This window comes from Bombina bombina, chromosome 6 (assembly GCF_027579735.1).
Source record: "Bombina bombina isolate aBomBom1 chromosome 6, aBomBom1.pri, whole genome shotgun sequence".
Lineage (NCBI taxonomy): Eukaryota > Metazoa > Chordata > Amphibia > Anura > Bombinatoridae > Bombina > Bombina bombina.
This window is the reverse complement of record NC_069504.1, coordinates 28,263,474-28,281,222: the sequence shown is the minus strand read 5'-3', so window position 1 is coordinate 28,281,222 and position 17,749 is coordinate 28,263,474. Positions and strand designations below refer to the sequence as shown.

Sequence of the window (17,749 nt, the reverse complement as noted above, 5' to 3'; positions counted from 1 at the left end):
ATTTTGGGAGAACCAGGTTGTGTTTGGAGATCTGGCGGCATGGGTGGAGGCAAATGTGACCCTATGGATTCGGTACGTGGATGACATACTTATCTTATGGGAAGGTACTGTGGAGGAACTACAGGAATTTGTAGAAATACTTAATAAAAATAAGTTTAACATCTTCCTGACATGTACTAGTAGCTACTCCAGTATTAGTTTTTTGGATTTGCTTATAAGTAAAAAAGGCAATCAGGTTCACACAGAAGTGTACAGAAAACCCACTGCGTCAAATAGTGTCTTATTAGGCAGTAGCCACCATCCTAAGAATCTAAAAAACAGTATCCCTTATGGACAATTTTTACGATTACATAGGACATGTTCAGACACCCATACATTCAACAAACAAGCCTCAGAGATGATGGAAAGATTTCTAGCAAGGGGCTATTCGAAAAGGACTTTGAAGAAAGCAAGACATCGGGCATTGATGCAGGAAAGATCTAATCTTCTTTATAGTCAAAAGATCCAACCCCCTGTGGACAGCAACGTGCGGTTTATAACCAAATTTAATTCCCATTGGGATAAATTGAAAATGATACTTAAAAATAACTGGCATTTGCTGACTCAGGATGAGGACCTGTCTGATTGTATTGAAGATTTTCCGTCTATGACCGCACGGAGAGCGAATAACCTTAAGGACCTGTTGGTCAAAAGTGAATTTGTTAAATCAGCACCTCAAAATTGGCTAGTAAGCCACTCTCAAAGCATAGTAGGATGCTCTCCCTGTGGTCATTGTGCGGCTTGTTCTTTTGTCAAAAGAACAAAAAATTTTGAAACCACCACACAGAGAAATTACCAGATTAGATCTTTCATCAATTGCTCTAGCACGGGTATTATCTATCTTCTATCTTGCACTTGACCTATAGGGAATTCAGAACAAGAATTTATGAACATCGCAATGATATTAAAAATGTAGATGTAGATAGCCCAATTGCAAGACATTTTGCTAGATACCATGACTCCAAACTTGATGGTTTGGAGTTTATAAGAATTGAAAAGGTGAACCCACATAGAAGAGGAGGGGATATTGACACCATCCTCCTCCAAAAAGAGGCACAGTGGATTTACCATCTTAAAACCCTGTCCCCTATTGGACTAAACGAAAAATTGGAGTTTGTATCTTTTCTCCCTAAAAAATAGATCCACTGTGTTTATGTATCAAAATATCCGCTCTTCATTTTAAATGTAATTCATTATGTCCACATTTTGATGTGGTCTGTGCACCAGCGTTGCCTTCCTCCTTGCTCTCAGATACTTGGTGCCACCCTGTATGGCCGGCCCAGTTCCCCACACACGATTATGAAGTGGGGGTACAAAATTATTGGAATTTGATTAAAAAGAATTAATTGCTTATTTAAAATAGTATTTGATATATGTGTAACTAATATTCACTTATTATCATCTTGTCTATCAACTAGCCACTGCACGCAATGTTGAAATTAAATTGTTTAGTAGTATGGTTAACTACTGTCTATTAATCTATCTAACATAGGTTTTATTTATTATTTGTTACTATTTTATTATTTATTATTTTTTATTTTTTTTTATTTTTATTTTTTATTTTTTGATGATAAGTATTTGTCCTTGTGTTTTTGTCTGTTTGTTTTGCATGGATTGGTATCAGTTTATAATGTTATCCTAATTCTATGCCTGTTTATTACATTTATGGCGATTCCCCTTTAAGATTGGTGATCTGAAATTACAAGGTGGCCGCTTTATAGGCATACTAATGTACGCATTGGTTTAACAGTTTGACTACCAATAAAAAGAGACGCTATGACGTGAAACGTCACAACTCGGAAGAAGCTCTCTGCTGCAGATCGGGAGTGAAACGCGCAATAGGACGCGTCGATGAGCAGCGTGGTTTGCCGTGGGTTACCCCTATCATGTGGATGCAGAACAGCATAGTCCAGTATGAGTGACTTGTGGTCTCTGCCGGTCAGAGAGTTGGTGGTCGGTTGTGTGAAGCAGTCGTGAGTATAATCTGGAGGATCGCATGAGTGATCTGCATCAGGGGCTTTGAGTATTGTATTGTGCCTTCCATGTGCCTTACCTTCTTGTTAAATACTCGCCCCCATCAGGAACTTTCATTTGAACTTTTATTTGCAACACGTCCGCCACACTTCTCCACCTATTTGTTATTTGACATACTGGCTGCTGTTTTGTCCTTTTATTTTACACCTGCAACTTTACCTAAGTCACTGGATGTATGGTCATCTCCATCATTAACCATTTAATTCATTCAACCCATCTTTTTATTCATCATCCATATTAATGAACAGTTCATATTGATTATTCCTTGTCATCAGCATCAGTCATTCATTCACCGCATTGATTTGCTGTCGTGTCATGTCATTTTCCATCTTCATAAGATAGTTTGCTGCCATGAACTTTTATTTGCCGGCTTAGGTTTAGTTCTGTGTTGCAAGTGGGGCCCATGTGAATTGTCTGTTTGTCCATTGTGTGTAAATGTGGGGGTGTTGGTATGTGTTTTTTGCTGCTGTATTTCTTAATTGAAATTTACTAAAGCAATTAGTTATTGTTTGATTATTTAGAAATTTGTTATTTAATAAATTGCACATTCTTTTGATTTACTTGAGTACTTAATTTATTATTATAGTGTGTTTTGCTTTATATCCTGGTCTTTGAACTGCATCTTAATTTGGTGCAGTTCTGTCTCTCTCCTCTATATCCAGTATATAATTCTATTTACCAGGTAGCCAGCACTTTGTATTATTTAAATTATTTTGGTACTATCTCTTCATCTGTTTGTTTGGTTAGCAGACATATTGCCTGACAATAACAAGTAGCAGACATATTGCCTGACAATAACAAGTAGCAGATATATTGCCTGACAATAACAAGTAGCAGACATATTGCCTGACAATGACAAGTAGCAGACATATTACCTGACAATGACAAGTAGCAGACATATTGCCAGACAATGACATGTAGCAGACATATTACCTGACAATAACATATAGCAGACATATTGCCTGACAATGACAAGTAGCAGACATATTACCTGACAATAACATATAGCAGACATATTACCTGACAATGACAAGTAGCAGACATATTGCCTGACAATGACAAGTAGCAGACATATTACCTGACAATAACATATAGCAGACATATTGCCTGACAATGACATGTAGCAGACATATTGCCTGACAATGACAAGTAGCAGACATATTGCCTGACAATGACAAGTAGCAGACATATTACCTGACAATAACAAGTAGCAGACATATTACCTGACAATGACAAGTAGCAGACATATTGCCTGACAATGACATATAGCAGACATATTGCCTGACAATGACAAGTAGCAGACATATTGCCAGACAATGACATGTAGCAGACATATTGCCTGACAATAACATATAGCAGACATATTGCCTGACAATGACAAGTAGCAGACATATTGCCTGACAATAACATATAACAGACATATTGCCTCACAATGACAAGTAGCAGACATATTACCTGACAATGACAAGTAGCAGACATATTGCCTGACAATGACATATAGCAGACATATTGCCTGACAATGACAAGTAGCAGACATATTACCTAACAATGACAAGTAGCAGACATATTGCATGACAATGACCAGTAGCAGACATATTGCATGACAATGACCAGTAGCAGACATATTGCCTGACAATAACATATAGCAGACATATTGCCTGACAATAACATATAGCAGACATATTGCCTGACAATGACAAGTAGCAGACATATTGCCTGACAATGACATATAGCAGACATATTGCCTGACAATGACATGTAGCAGACATATTGCCTGACAATGACATATAGCAGACATATTGCCTGACAATGACAAGTAGCAGACATATTGCCTGACAATAACATATAGCAGACATATTGCCTGACAATGACATGTAGCAGACATATTGCCTGACAATAACAAGTAGCAGACATATTGCCTGACAATAACAAGTAGCAGACATATTACCTGACAATGACAAGTAGCAGACATATTGCATGACAATGACAAGTAGCAGACATATTACCTGACAATGACAAGTAGCAGACATATTGCATGACAATGACAAGTAGCAGACATATTGCATGACAATGACAAGTAGCAGACATATATCCTGACAATAACATATAGCAGACATATTGCCTGACAATAACAAGTAGCAGACATATTGCCTGACAATAACAAGTAGCAGACATATTACCTGACAATGACAAGTAGCAGACATATTGCCTGACAATGACATGTAGCAGACATATTGCCTGACAATGACAAGTAGCAGACATATTGCCTGACAATGACATATAGCAGACATATTGCCTGACAATGACAAGTAGCAGACATATTACCTGACAATGACAAGTAGCAGACATATTGCCTGACAATGACATGTAGCAGACATATTGCATGACAATGACATATAGCAGACATATTGCCTGACAATGACAAGTAGCAGACATATTGCATGACAATGACATATAGCAGACAACTAGACAGAAGAAGTTCACATAAGATTTGTTAATTGGGAGGGTTAGATAAAGATGTGACTGTTAATTCTGCCATAAATGTATTTGCTCTATTTAATATGCTATTAGCTTAATATTTCCGTTTTTGGAATGAAACTTCAGACCTTTTTCTTCTTTATTTGTCATAAGGTAATTGCACGAGATGAAGAGTCAGGAGAAACTGCAAACTGCTCGGTAACTGTAAAGGTGCTGGCTCATGGGCAGGCAGGTAATAAGGCACTTTATCTGTATAACCAGTTACTGTCTGCTATAACCCTGAGGACCTCACTGTCCTTAAGAGTCTCCATGTTGCTTTAGTCTCTGTTTAAAACTGATTCTTTGTCATTGCTTTCTCAGCCCCTCGGGACCCTTCTGAATCACAGCCAATCTTCACTTTACCTGACCTCCCCATTCTGGCAGGCGGATTGGGGGTTCTCATTTTCTTGTTTGCGGCCATGCTTTGCCTCCTTATTCGGATAGTGAAGGGTCATCGTCAGCAGCAGCAGCAAATGAGCCGGACATCCCTAGTGACCGAGAAGCACCCAAGTGTGGTAGGACACAAACGCAATTCTCATTTTCTTCATTTCCTTTTCAGTGCCATTTTCTTGACTTTATCAGATTAGTCCGTATTATTCATTTTATGTTTTTGTGATTAACTTTTCTATCCTCCAACACATTCTTTCTTTTCTCTTTTTTTATGTTATGTTTTCATATCTATAGAATTATAAACATCTCCATGTGAAACACTAGGTGCAAATTTAAATACAATTCTATTAAAGAGTTTGTCACATTCATAAATTACACAGACATTTAAATTACTACCAATTTCAGTTCTGTTTCCTAATGTAACATAAAGCTTTCTTATCAGAAAAGATTATCTAGAAGTCTCATCAGTATTATACGGTCCTCAAACAATTTTTGAAAGGCAATTTTTACCTTGAGAGCTGTTTATCACACTCTTCAGCTTCTGGATGAGAGAGACACATACATTATAATTTAATGCTCAAAAAAGAAGCCCCAAAATGCTGTGTAATTCTTGTACATTTTTGATCATTAGGCCCTTTGGGCCGGATTTAACAAGCAGCAGATGCTGCTGAATCTGCCCGAAGTTTCCGGCTCGCCTTTTAGGTGGCAGACTGCAATCATCCCAATCCGATCCTATCTGGATAATTGACACCCCTAGCTAGTGGCTGCAAATGTGCAGGGGGGGACATTGCACAAGCATTTCACAAGAACTGCTTGTGCAATGTTAAATGCCGACAGCGTATGCTGTCAGCATGTAGCGATGCCGGGTGGACATGATTCTCTACAGCGAATCATGCCCGCCCGACACTTGATAAATTGGCCCAATGTCTTTACTAATTCCAAGGTTGATATCTTGCACAAACATCATGTGCCAGTCTATTATTCTGTATATACACTGATATGTGTGTAGGTTCTGGTCACTTGCTGACCTGCCAATCAGACTCCTGCATGATAAGCACCAAGGCCGGCACTGTATGGGGTAAAGGTGCCAATCTAAAATAGCTCTTTTTAAATCACATACACTGGAAAATGTCTTAAAGGACCATATTATGCATAAGTAATATGTCACTCATATCACAAAGAGCAGCATTTACACATGTCAAACTATTTATAAGTACATTTGTTATTACAACTAATATCATTATGTTTAACGTGGCAACTGATTCTGCAGCACAATACATAAGATCAGTAAGGCAGAATTCAGATTACAAGGCTCTGCTCCTTAGAGACGTTCTAGTCTGAGATGAAGCAAATACTGCAGGATATTCCTTATGTACTTCCTACTCTGCTGCCTCTGATTTATTGGGGGAGAGGGATAAGCGTCTGTTATTAGGATAAGAGACTTTGGTTTATTCAGTACGAGGACAAAACTACAAATAATATTTTTTTTTAGATGAAGCAAAGAAAATGTTAACTACAATATCGCTTTAATATAATATTCTAAAGGTTTACAGGTCCAGCATACGATTTGCTTTTGTAAATAACTTCATCTTTTTAACCCCTTAAGGCCCACAGTTTTTTTCCATTTTCTGACCGTTTGGGACCAGGGCTATTTTTGGCATTTCTGCAGTGTTTGAGGCCTATTTATCAAGCCGTCAACCGCAAATATGCTGGAATTCTGCAGCGTAATTGTGGCGAGCTTGATTCGCCTCATTTTTCAAAGCCTACAGACCGGCAAAAGTTGAAATCTGTGACGTAACATGCGATCCGCCGGTCCCAGTCTGACACAGATCGATGCTTACGTCACTACAGATGTTCTGAATACAAAATCTGACTACTTTTGCTAGTTAACAAATATCTAACAGGTACGCTCGCCACTATTCCGGCTCAGTGTACCTGCTTTTCAATTCGCCGCCCAGGAGGCCGCGGATGCCATAGGAATCAATGGGAGTCTGAAAGCAGTGAAAGCTTATGTTCGCTGCTGCCAGATATCACATTGATTCCTATGGGAGAATAAAAGTTATGTTTACATCTAACACCCTAACATGTACTCCGAATCTAAACACCCCTAATCTGCCGGCCCCTACATTGCCAAAACCTACATAACGTTATTAACCCCTAATCTACTGCCCGACACCGCCGCCACCTACATAAAAGTATTAACCCCTATCCCGCCGCTCCCGGACCCCGCCACCACCTAAATATTAACCCCTACCCCTCCTCTCCTGGAGCCCACCTCAACTACATAAAGTTATTAACCCCTAAACCCCTGACCTCCCACATCACTACCACTTACTAAACCTATTAACCCCTAAACCGCCAGCCCCCCACATCGCCATAAACTAAATTAACCTATTAACCCCTAAATATAACAACCCCTTAACTTTACATTAAATATTAACTCATCCCTATCTTATAATAAATTTAAACTTACCTTTAGATTTAAATTAAACTATATTAAACTAATAATTAACCTACCCTAACTATTATACTAAAATTACATTAAACTATATTAAACTATTAATTAATCTACCCTAACTATTATACTAAAATTACATTAAACTATATTAAACTAATAATTAATCTACATTAACTGTTATACTAAAATTACATTAAACTACAAATTAAATTAAATATATTATATAGTTAAAAACCTAACCCTACTCAAATAATTTAAATCTACTATTAAAAATTACAAAGCTAAAAAAAACTAACAATTAAGTTACACAAAATAACAAACACTAAGTTACACAAAATAACAAACACTAAGTTACAAAAAAAAATAAACACTAAGTTACACAAAATAAAAAATTAATGATGAAATATTTAAACTAATTACACCTAATCTAATAGCCCTATGAAAATAGAAAAGCCCCCCAAAAATAAAAATAAAAAACTCTAGCCTATAATAAACTACCAATGGCCCTTAAAAGGGCCTTTTGCAGGGCATTGCCCCAAAGAAATCAGCTCTTTTAACTGTAAATAAAAATACAAATACTCCCCCAACAGTAAAACCCACCACCCACACAACCAACCCCCCAAATAAGGACATTTAGCTCTTTTTCCTTGCCCAATCCCTAATCTAAAATTAAAACCCACCCAATAAACCCTTAAAAAAACCTAACACTAACCCCCGAAGATCCACTTACAGTTTCTGAAGACCCGACATCTATCCTCAACGAATCGGCAGAAGTCCTCAGCGAAGCTGGCAGAAGTCTTGATCCAAGCGGGCCGAAGTCTTCATCCAACCGGGCAGAAGTCTTCATCCAGACGGCATCTTCTATCTTCATCCATCCGGCGAGGAGCGGCTCCATCTTCAAGACATCCGGCGTGGAGCATCCTCTTCTTTTGACGTCTTCTTTACAATGAGGTTTCCCTTTAAATGACGTCATCCAAGATGGCATCCCTTAGATTCCGATTGGCTGATAGAATTCTATCAGCCAATCGGAATTAAGGTTGAAAAAATTCTATTGGCTGTTGCAATCAGCCAATATTATTGAGCTTTCATCCTATTGGCTGATCCAATCAGCCAATAGGATTGAGCTCGCATTCTATTGGCTGATTGGAATAGCGGCGGTTTAGGGGTTAATAGGTTTAGTAAGTGGTAGTGATGTGGAGGCCAGGGGTTTAGGGGTTAATAACTTTATTTAGTTGCGGTGGGCTCCGGGAGTGGAGGGATAGGGGTTAATACATTTAGTTAGTTGCGGCGGTGTCGGGGAGCGGCGGAATTGGGGTTAAACATTTTAGTATAGTGGCGGTGTTTAGTAACAGGATATAAATAAAGCTGGGGAAAAGCCGAATAGCAGCGAGAACGATGACTGTTAGTAAACAACAGTCCGCTGCTCATCGCCCCGTACTTGGTGCACGGCTTTTTGACAGCTTTTTATATAAATATGGAGAGTATATTCAGGTCCGCGGCCACGATGTTAGGCGATGTCAGGCGAGCGTATTGGTGCCGTCGAATGCAATAAAGTTGACGGCTTATGTATTAATGTGATACAAAGTGTAGTGTGTATCACACATGTAACTTCATAGAAAATAATATGTTTCCCAAGCTACATATATGAATTGTTATAAGCCAAACACAGTTTATACTGAAATCAGGGAGGTGCAATAACAGCAAGAAACAGTAAGGCTTTTAATAAAGATATTGAACAAGTAAATGACAGTACCTTAAGTCCCAGGTTTAGTTCATGTAGCTTGAGTCAGTGGAAAAGTTTGGAGGTTGCTAAATGCTTTAGCAAGCAAAGGATCAGGAAAGAGGAGTTCCGGCGATACAGTGAACAGAGCTGCAGGGAGAGAGACAAGCTTACCGCACAGCGGCCGTAGCTGATGACGTATTCAGCGGCTTAGGATGGAACTGGAACGGTGCCAAGTTGAAAGAACAGGTTACGCTGTTTGGGTAGCAGAGCGGATGCTGTAATCTTTAGTTTGGTAACAGAATGTCAGGAAGCCGGTAGCTGCAAAGGAGGTAAAGGAAAATTCACTTGAAAAATGTAAACCTCTGTAAGGCTGACTGTGCTGAAGATCCTTTAGAGACTTCAATTAACCAGCAAGGAAGTGCTGGGAGGAAGTTCCTTATAAAGGGAGGAGGTAGTGATCCTTAAAGGTACAGCCAGATAGAGTAATAGCGAGGAATCCTTACATAGGCCCCCCACCAAGGAAACCACAGCGAGGTTTCACGGACGAGGTCTATCTGGGTGTCTCCGATGGAAGAGGGAGACAAGACGAGGAGCAGAGAGGTTAGAGGCCGGCTCCCAGGAATCCTCCTCATGACCATAACCCAACCAATGGACCAGGTAGTAGAGTTGACCACGGAGAAGACGGGAATCAAGGATACTATGAACTTGGTATTCCTCCTGAGGATCCAAACCCACCCCGTCAGGCTGTAGAATGGGAGTAGGCACAGTAGAGGTACAGGGTTTCACCAAGGAAATGTGGAAGGTGGGATGCACCCGCAAAGAGGGTGGAAGATCCAAAGTAACAGTAACCGGGTTACACATGGAGGTGATAACAAAAGGACCAATGTAAGTCCTACTCAACTTCCTACAGGGATAGTGTAACTTTAAGTTCTTAGTGGAGAGCCAGACCCGCTGTCCAACTGCATACTGAGGACTGTCCCTATGGCGTAGGTTATAATATTTACTCTGGGAGGCCTGGGCTTCAAGGATATGAGCCCGTGCAGAAGAGAAAATGCGTGAAATGTCATTCACCGTATCGTTCACCAGAGGACATGGAGAATCGATTTTAGGTAAAAGATCATGACGAGGATGGAGTCCATAGTTGATGAAAAAGGGGCTGAAACCAGTGGAAGAACTTACATGGTTGTTATGCACAAACTCTGCCAAAGGTAAATAAGTCGCCCAGGCATTCTGATATGTAATAATGTGAGACAAAGTGTAGTGTGTATCACACATGTAACTTCATAGAAAATAATATGTTTCCTAAGCTACATATATGAATTGTTATAAGCCAAACACAGTTTATACTGAAATCAGGGAGGTGCAATAACAGCAAGAAACAGTAAGGCTTTTAATAAAGATATTGAACAAGTAAATGACAGTACCTTAAGTCCCAGGTTTAGTTCATGTAGCTTGAGTCAGTGGAAAAGTTTGGAGGTTGCTAAATGCTTTAGCAAGCAAAGGATCAGGAAAGAGGAGTTCCGGCGATACAGTGAACAGAGCTGCAGGGAGAGAGACAAGCTTACCGCACAGCGGCCGTAGCTGATGACATATTCAGCGACTTAGGATGGAACTGGAACGGTGCCAAGTTGAAAGAACAGGTTACGCTGTTTGGGTAGCAGAGCGGATGCTGTAATCTTTAGTTTGGTAACAGAATGTCAGGAAGCCGGTAGCTGCAAAGGAGGTAAAGGAAAATTCACTTGAAAAATGTAAACCTCTGTAAGGCTGACTGTGCTGAAGATCCTTTAGAGACTTCAATTAACCAGCAAGGAAGTGCTGGGAGGAAGTTCCTTATAAAGGGAGGAGGTAGTGATCCTTAAAGGTACAGCCAGATAGAGTAATAGCGAGGAATCCTTACATAGGCCCCCCACCAAGGAAACCACAGCGAGGTTTCACGGACGAGGTCTATCTGGGTGTCTCCGATGGAAGAGGGAGACAAGACGAGGAGCAGAGAGGTTAGAGGCCGGCTCCCAGGAATCCTCCTCATGACCATAACCCAACCAATGGACCAGGTAGTAGAGTTGACCACGGAGAAGACGGGAATCAAGGATACTATGAACTTGGTATTCCTCCTGAGGATCCAAACCCACCCCGTCAGGCTGTAGAATGGGAGTAGGCACAGTAGAGGTACAGGGTTTCACCAAGGAAATGTGGAAGGTGGGATGCACCCGCAAAGAGGGTGGAAGATCCAAAGTAACAGTAACCGGGTTACACATGGAGGTGATAACAAAAGGACCAATGTAAGTCCTACTCAACTTCCTACAGGGATAGTGTAACTTTAAGTTCTTAGTGGAGAGCCAGACCCGCTGTCCAACTGCATACTGAGGACTGTCCCTATGGCGTAGGTTATAATATTTACTCTGGGAGGCCTGGGCTTCAAGGATATGAGCCCGTGCAGAAGAGAAAATGCGTGAAATGTCATTCACCGTATCGTTCACCAGAGGACATGGAGAATCGATTTTAGGTAAAAGATCATGACGAGGATGGAGTCCATAGTTGATGAAAAAGGGGCTGAAACCAGTGGAAGAACTTACATGGTTGTTATGCACAAACTCTGCCAAAGGTAAATAAGTCGCCCAGGCATTCTGATATGTAATAATGTGAGACAAAGTGTAGTGTGTATCACACATGTAACTTCATAGAAAATAATATGTTTCCTAAGCTACATATATGAATTGTTATAAGCCAAACACAGTTTATACTGAAATCAGGGAGGTGCAATAACAGCAAGAAACAGTAAGGCTTTTAATAAAGATATTGAACAAGTAAATGACAGTACCTTAAGTCCCAGGTTTAGTTCATGTAGCTTGAGTCAGTGGAAAAGTTTGGAGGTTGCTAAATGCTTTAGCAAGCAAAGGATCAGGAAAGAGGAGTTCCGGCGATACAGTGAACAGAGCTGCAGGGAGAGAGACAAGCTTACCGCACAGCGGCCGTAGCTGATGACATATTCAGCGACTTAGGATGGAACTGGAACGGTGCCAAGTTGAAAGAACAGGTTACGCTGTTTGGGTAGCAGAGCGGATGCTGTAATCTTTAGTTTGGTAACAGAATGTCAGGAAGCCGGTAGCTGCAAAGGAGGTAAAGGAAAATTCACTTGAAAAATGTAAACCTCTGTAAGGCTGACTGTGCTGAAGATCCTTTAGAGACTTCAATTAACCAGCAAGGAAGTGCTGGGAGGAAGTTCCTTATAAAGGGAGGAGGTAGTGATCCTTAAAGGTACAGCCAGATAGAGTAATAGCGAGGAATCCTTACAGCTTGATAAGTAGGCTTCTTTGTGTTTAGCTGTAATTTTCCTCATACTCATTTACTGTACCCACACATATTATATACCGTTTTTCTCGCCATTAAATGGACTTTCTAAAGATACCATTATTTTCATCATATCTTATAATTTACTATAAAAAATTTTATAAAATATGATGAAAAAAATGGAAAAAAAACACACTTTATCTAACTTTGACCCCCAAAATCTGTTACACATCTAACACCACCAAAAAACACCCATGCTAAATAGTTTCTAAACAACCCAAAGTAGACTTCCGGTGGGCAGGCGCAACGGATGGGAGCAGGTTTGGTGAGCTCCGAGTATTCAAGCTCCTAAATCTGAGTATAAATCTCATAATTTGCCCGACAAGCTACATTCCTTGGCAGAGTCACCTCTCTGGACCTCCCTGGACTTAGTGAAGCAAGGAGCAAGATTCATCGGCTCCCTCGCTGGCAAGTCACTTTGCTAAACAGCTGGCAAGAGGTCACGGCGGTGACCGGAGGAAATAGGAGAAAGCCCCAAAACATCAGGGGAGATAGGAGGACCACTGATCCGACTTACCACAGCCTCATATTGTTGGAAATCGGCCCACAAAACTACCACGCACAGCGCAACTCCCTGAAGACAAACTGCGCAATAGGCTGGCAGCCGCCATCTTGCCTCGAGGCTGAAGGGACAGACACACAGTGAGTACCTCGAACGAGGACCTAAGCTAAGCAGCGCAATACATATAAAGATTGCCGCAGTACAGGGATTGCTCACCTCACAGCTCTAAGCCCTCTTTTTTCATACTGCAGCAGATTAAATTTTTTTTGCACTACTAAAATTAACACGCAATCTGAGATACAGAACTGCTGAGACAGCGTGTGGGCCGTTTTACTTTACCTCCCTGGGAACCTCTATACTAAGCAGGGGAAGGATTCAAATTAAAGAAGCGAGGGCGGAGAGGGTGAGAAAGGTAGAGACACACAATTGCCTGTAACACCCACAGAACTTTTTCTCACATAACAATCCTAGCAATGAAGATGGTGTAGGCCACACGCACTCCCCCTGAGAAACCCCCCGTCATAACATCTTCAGTCAAATGTAATTTGTGATTTAACCAAAGTCTCCTAATGCACTTTATGGCTCTCTTTAATTAACATAGGTTGTCTCTGACTTTTGAATATCAATAACTGGGCTGAGTGTGGCTCCATAGGGTGATATCTAGATACTTCTGCGGCAACTATATGCTGGTCCTGAACTTCCACTAACCCCCCTCTGATTGCTGTTTATTGCATTGCTGAACCAGGCGTTACATCGCTCATACCTCTGTATGCAAAGATATTTTACGCTGTATAACAAACAAACTGACAAGATGGCCAGCAAGCAGCACCAGCAAGACAGGAGACTCAAAAATCAAGTTGAGATATATACCACACCAACTACTACCTCTGAAGGGACTGAGCAAGCTCAGCAAGATACACACCCAATAGTATCATAGCTCTCGGCTCTATTCCTCCCGAAAATAGAGCAACTACAGACAGGCCTAGATACCCTTACAACAGATCTCAAGATGTTTTCGACAAGACTTACAGCAGTGGAACATAAAGTGGTGGATACAGAGAGTCAACAAAGGGAGGTGACACTGAATGTCTCACAACTACAGCGACAGAACCAAGTCCTACGTGAAAAATTAGATGACCTAGAAAATAGGTCCAGACGGAATAACATCCGAGTTGTGGGCCTTCCTGAGTCAATCCCTAGCTCGGCTCTTATTGATTTCGCAGAGCAAGCCCTGCCGCAGTTATTGAAACTTCCCAATGTTAATGTTCCCTGTGTGGTCGAAAGGGCTCATAGGTTTGGAGTTCCCCCACAGAGGGAAAATCAAAAAGGCAGTCCTGAGGGGGATGGTGACTTCCTATGCCATTAACATCAGGAAACAGAAAAAACTTAGGGAAGAGCTCCTAATGAAACGACTCCTTAACGCACGCAATCGTTACTTACGCTGCCCCACTGTAGCTAATAGAATTCACTACAAAGAGACTAAATCATTAAGGGATACCTTCTTATTGCAGGGAGCGGCCAGAGACATAACAAAAGCACATGCTAGGTTCTATAGACATGGCAACAGGACGGGTAAGATGCTTGCTAGGCTAACAAAGCTGACACGGCGATCCTCTATCATATCAGCAATAAGAGTACAGGACTCTACACTCACTACCACAACCGACATACAACAGGCCTTTGGCAGGTTTTTCTCAAACCTATACAAGACTCAGGACATAGACTTAAAACATAGGGACTCCTTTTGGGAAGCACTGACACTGCCGCAAGTTACAGAAAGTCAGAAAAATTCATTAAATGCCCCAATGTTAACAGTAGAGGTCGAGAAAGCCATTGGCAACCTCCCTTCAGAGAAAGCCCCGGGTCCTGATGGACTCCCGGGGGAGTTTTACAAGATTCTTCAGCTAGAGGTGGCAGGGGTACTGTCAGACCTCTTCAATGCCATCTTGGGAGTTTTGGATATTTCCTCTAGTAGATTCACTGAGGCCAATATCAGCTTGATACTTAAGCCAGACAAAGAGCCCCTCAACCCAGCTTCATATCGTCCGATCTCACTGATAAACTCGGATTATAAAATATTAACAAAAATCATGGCAAATAGATTGGCATTGGTCATGCCGGGAGTTATACACACCGATCAGACGGGGTTCATTAAGGGAAGGTCAGCTGTCAAAAATGTTAGAACTCTTCAACTACTACTAACTCACTATTGGAACACTAAATTGGGGACCCGGTTGAGGGAGGAAGATGAGGCTTGCGTTCTACTTGTAGAGGCGGAAAAAGCCTTTGACAAGGTTCTCTGGGGACACTTGTTTTTTACCCTTGGTAGGTTTGGAATTGAGGGTTCGTTTGTGAAAGCGCTGAAGGCCTTGTATACTACTCCTCGGGCGGCGGTCATAGTCAACAGAGCGCAATCCCAACCCTTCACCTTAGAAAGAGGCACGAGGCAGGGGTGCCCGCTGTCACCCCTGCTTTTTGATCTGGCCTTAGAGCCCCTAGCAGTAAAAATGAGGTCACAGACTGAAGGACTTAAAGTGGGACCGGCCAGACTCCACCTATAACTCTTTGCCGACGATATGATCCTATATGTGCAAAACCCTAGCCTAAATGTACCTAAGATCATGGATATCATAGCAAACTTCAGTCAGGTGTCCGGCTATAAAATAAATAATGACAAAACAGAAGTAATATGGCTGACCCCCACTACAGGGGCCCTTGACCTTCACTATAACTTCAAACAGGCAGGGAAAACCTTTAAATACCTAGGAGTAGAGTTGGCTTTAAACCCGGCAGATTGGTATGGCATAAATTATACATCGTTAAAGAGAGAAGCCACGAACTTAGTGGCGAACTGGGCGAAACTCCCCCTTACGTTATCAGGTAGAATAGGACTCATTAAAATGATTCTCTTCCCTAAACTACTCTACAAATTACAAATGTTACCTCTTTTAATCAGTAGGGAAGACCTGACATTTTGGAACTCCCTCCTCTTCTCCTCTATTTGGGCTAACAAAAAACATAGAATTCGAGCGGATAGGATGAGAAGTTCATTCCACTCTGGGGGCATGACCGTGCCAAACATAGAACTCTACAGCTGGGCAGCACAATCCAAATACGTCCTAGACTGGCTTACGGGTAGAGACTATTTCACCATTCCTGACTTAGAGAGACACTTAACCTTCCCATGGTCCCTCACCATGTTACCTCATTTAAAAGCTGCAAAAGTAGAGAAACACCTCCCGCAGTACGCTCTTTTCCAGCAACCACTACTTGCCTGGAGGAAACTATGTAGTAACCTGGGATTCAAGCATGAGGTATCTAAATACATCCAATTACAGGGGAACCCCAATTTCATTCCAGGTATGACAACAAAAACCTTTAAAGATTGGGGGAACAAGGGTTTGGACATGGTACACAAATTATTAGAGGGCGACGGAAAAACAATACGCACATTCGAACACTCACGGTCCACATATACATTACAAAAATCACACCATTTTGCATACTTACATGCCAGACACTATGTAGCGTCACTCCTCGATCACGAAGCATTTCCTGACGGTAACCACATAGTGTATCAATTGAGTAACTCGTTCACGCAAGGAAACACATCTATCACTCCTATTTACAAAGCCTTGATGGCACCGATTAACGAGAGTACCCAAAAACATATTAGTGATAGATTGTCATCATTACTAAATGTAGAGATCACTACAGCACAAGTCAAACAGAGTATAGAGAGAGTTCAGCATGCTACTCTATCTATGGATCTTAGAAAATCCCACATTAAGCTCCTTGAAAAGGCATATGTGACGCCGAAACTATATAAAGTATGGGAAACTGACTATATAGGAGCTTGTCCAAGGTGCGCTCAAGAGGATGCAGGATTAATGCATATGATTTGGGACTGCCCCAAATTGGTTAGATTTTGGGGTATGACTCATTACTAGCTCAGGTCAATGGGAATCCTACTAGAACCATTTACACCCCAGGCATTGGTTTTCTTGGAATGTAGAAATACAAATAAATCGAACACAGCCTTCACACACAATGCAATCTTACAGGCAAGGAAAGTCATCCTTAAGAGCCCCAACCCTACAACAGCTTAAAAGAGAGATACACCAACAACTACTATATGAGCAAGCAGACACTCTGGTAGACGCACAGGCACGCACAAAACGTTTTATGAACAAATGGAAAATATACCTATACTCATTGGATCAAGAACAACAGCTACAAATACTATACCCAATAAGAAATACTACCTTTATCTTAGAGGCACAACTGAGAGGGGAATGGAAACTTGACTTTGAGAGGTATGTCCAATCACATAGTGGAGGACCACACCAACCCAGACAAGGAGAATAGAGACACCTCGGGGTAGGTGGGTAGGTGGGTGGGGGAGATGAGAAATAAGACTGAGGGGAATGTTAATACTAACAGAAAATGAAGGCATGCATTGCTTCAGATAAATGGTTTATTCTCTGTTTTATATCAAGGATGTTGATGTTTACATTAACGTATATGTACATTGAATTGAAAGTTGATGTATGTTCTTCAAATAAAGAACTTTAAAAAAAACAAAAACAACCCAAATTATTGATCTAGGCCCATTTTGGTATATTTCATGCCACCATTTCACCGCCAAATGCGGTCAAATAAAAAAAATCGCTAACTTTTTCACAAACTTTAGGTTTCTCACTGAAATTATTTACAAACAGCTTGTGCAATTATGGCA

At 41.1% G+C, this 17,749-nt stretch overlaps 1 protein-coding gene across 1 annotated transcript in view; it reads left to right on the top strand.

The window, feature by feature from the left end:
• LOC128664309 (cadherin-related family member 5-like) overlaps window positions 1-17,749 on the top strand; it is an 86,411-nt gene that overhangs the window by 51,213 nt on the left and 17,449 nt on the right. The window contains exons 7-8 of the mRNA XM_053719148.1: window positions 4,705-4,783; window positions 4,912-5,105. Coding sequence (XP_053575123.1) covers window positions 4,705-4,783; window positions 4,912-5,105 — 273 coding nt within the window. The remainder of the gene's footprint in view (window positions 1-4,704; window positions 4,784-4,911; window positions 5,106-17,749) is intronic.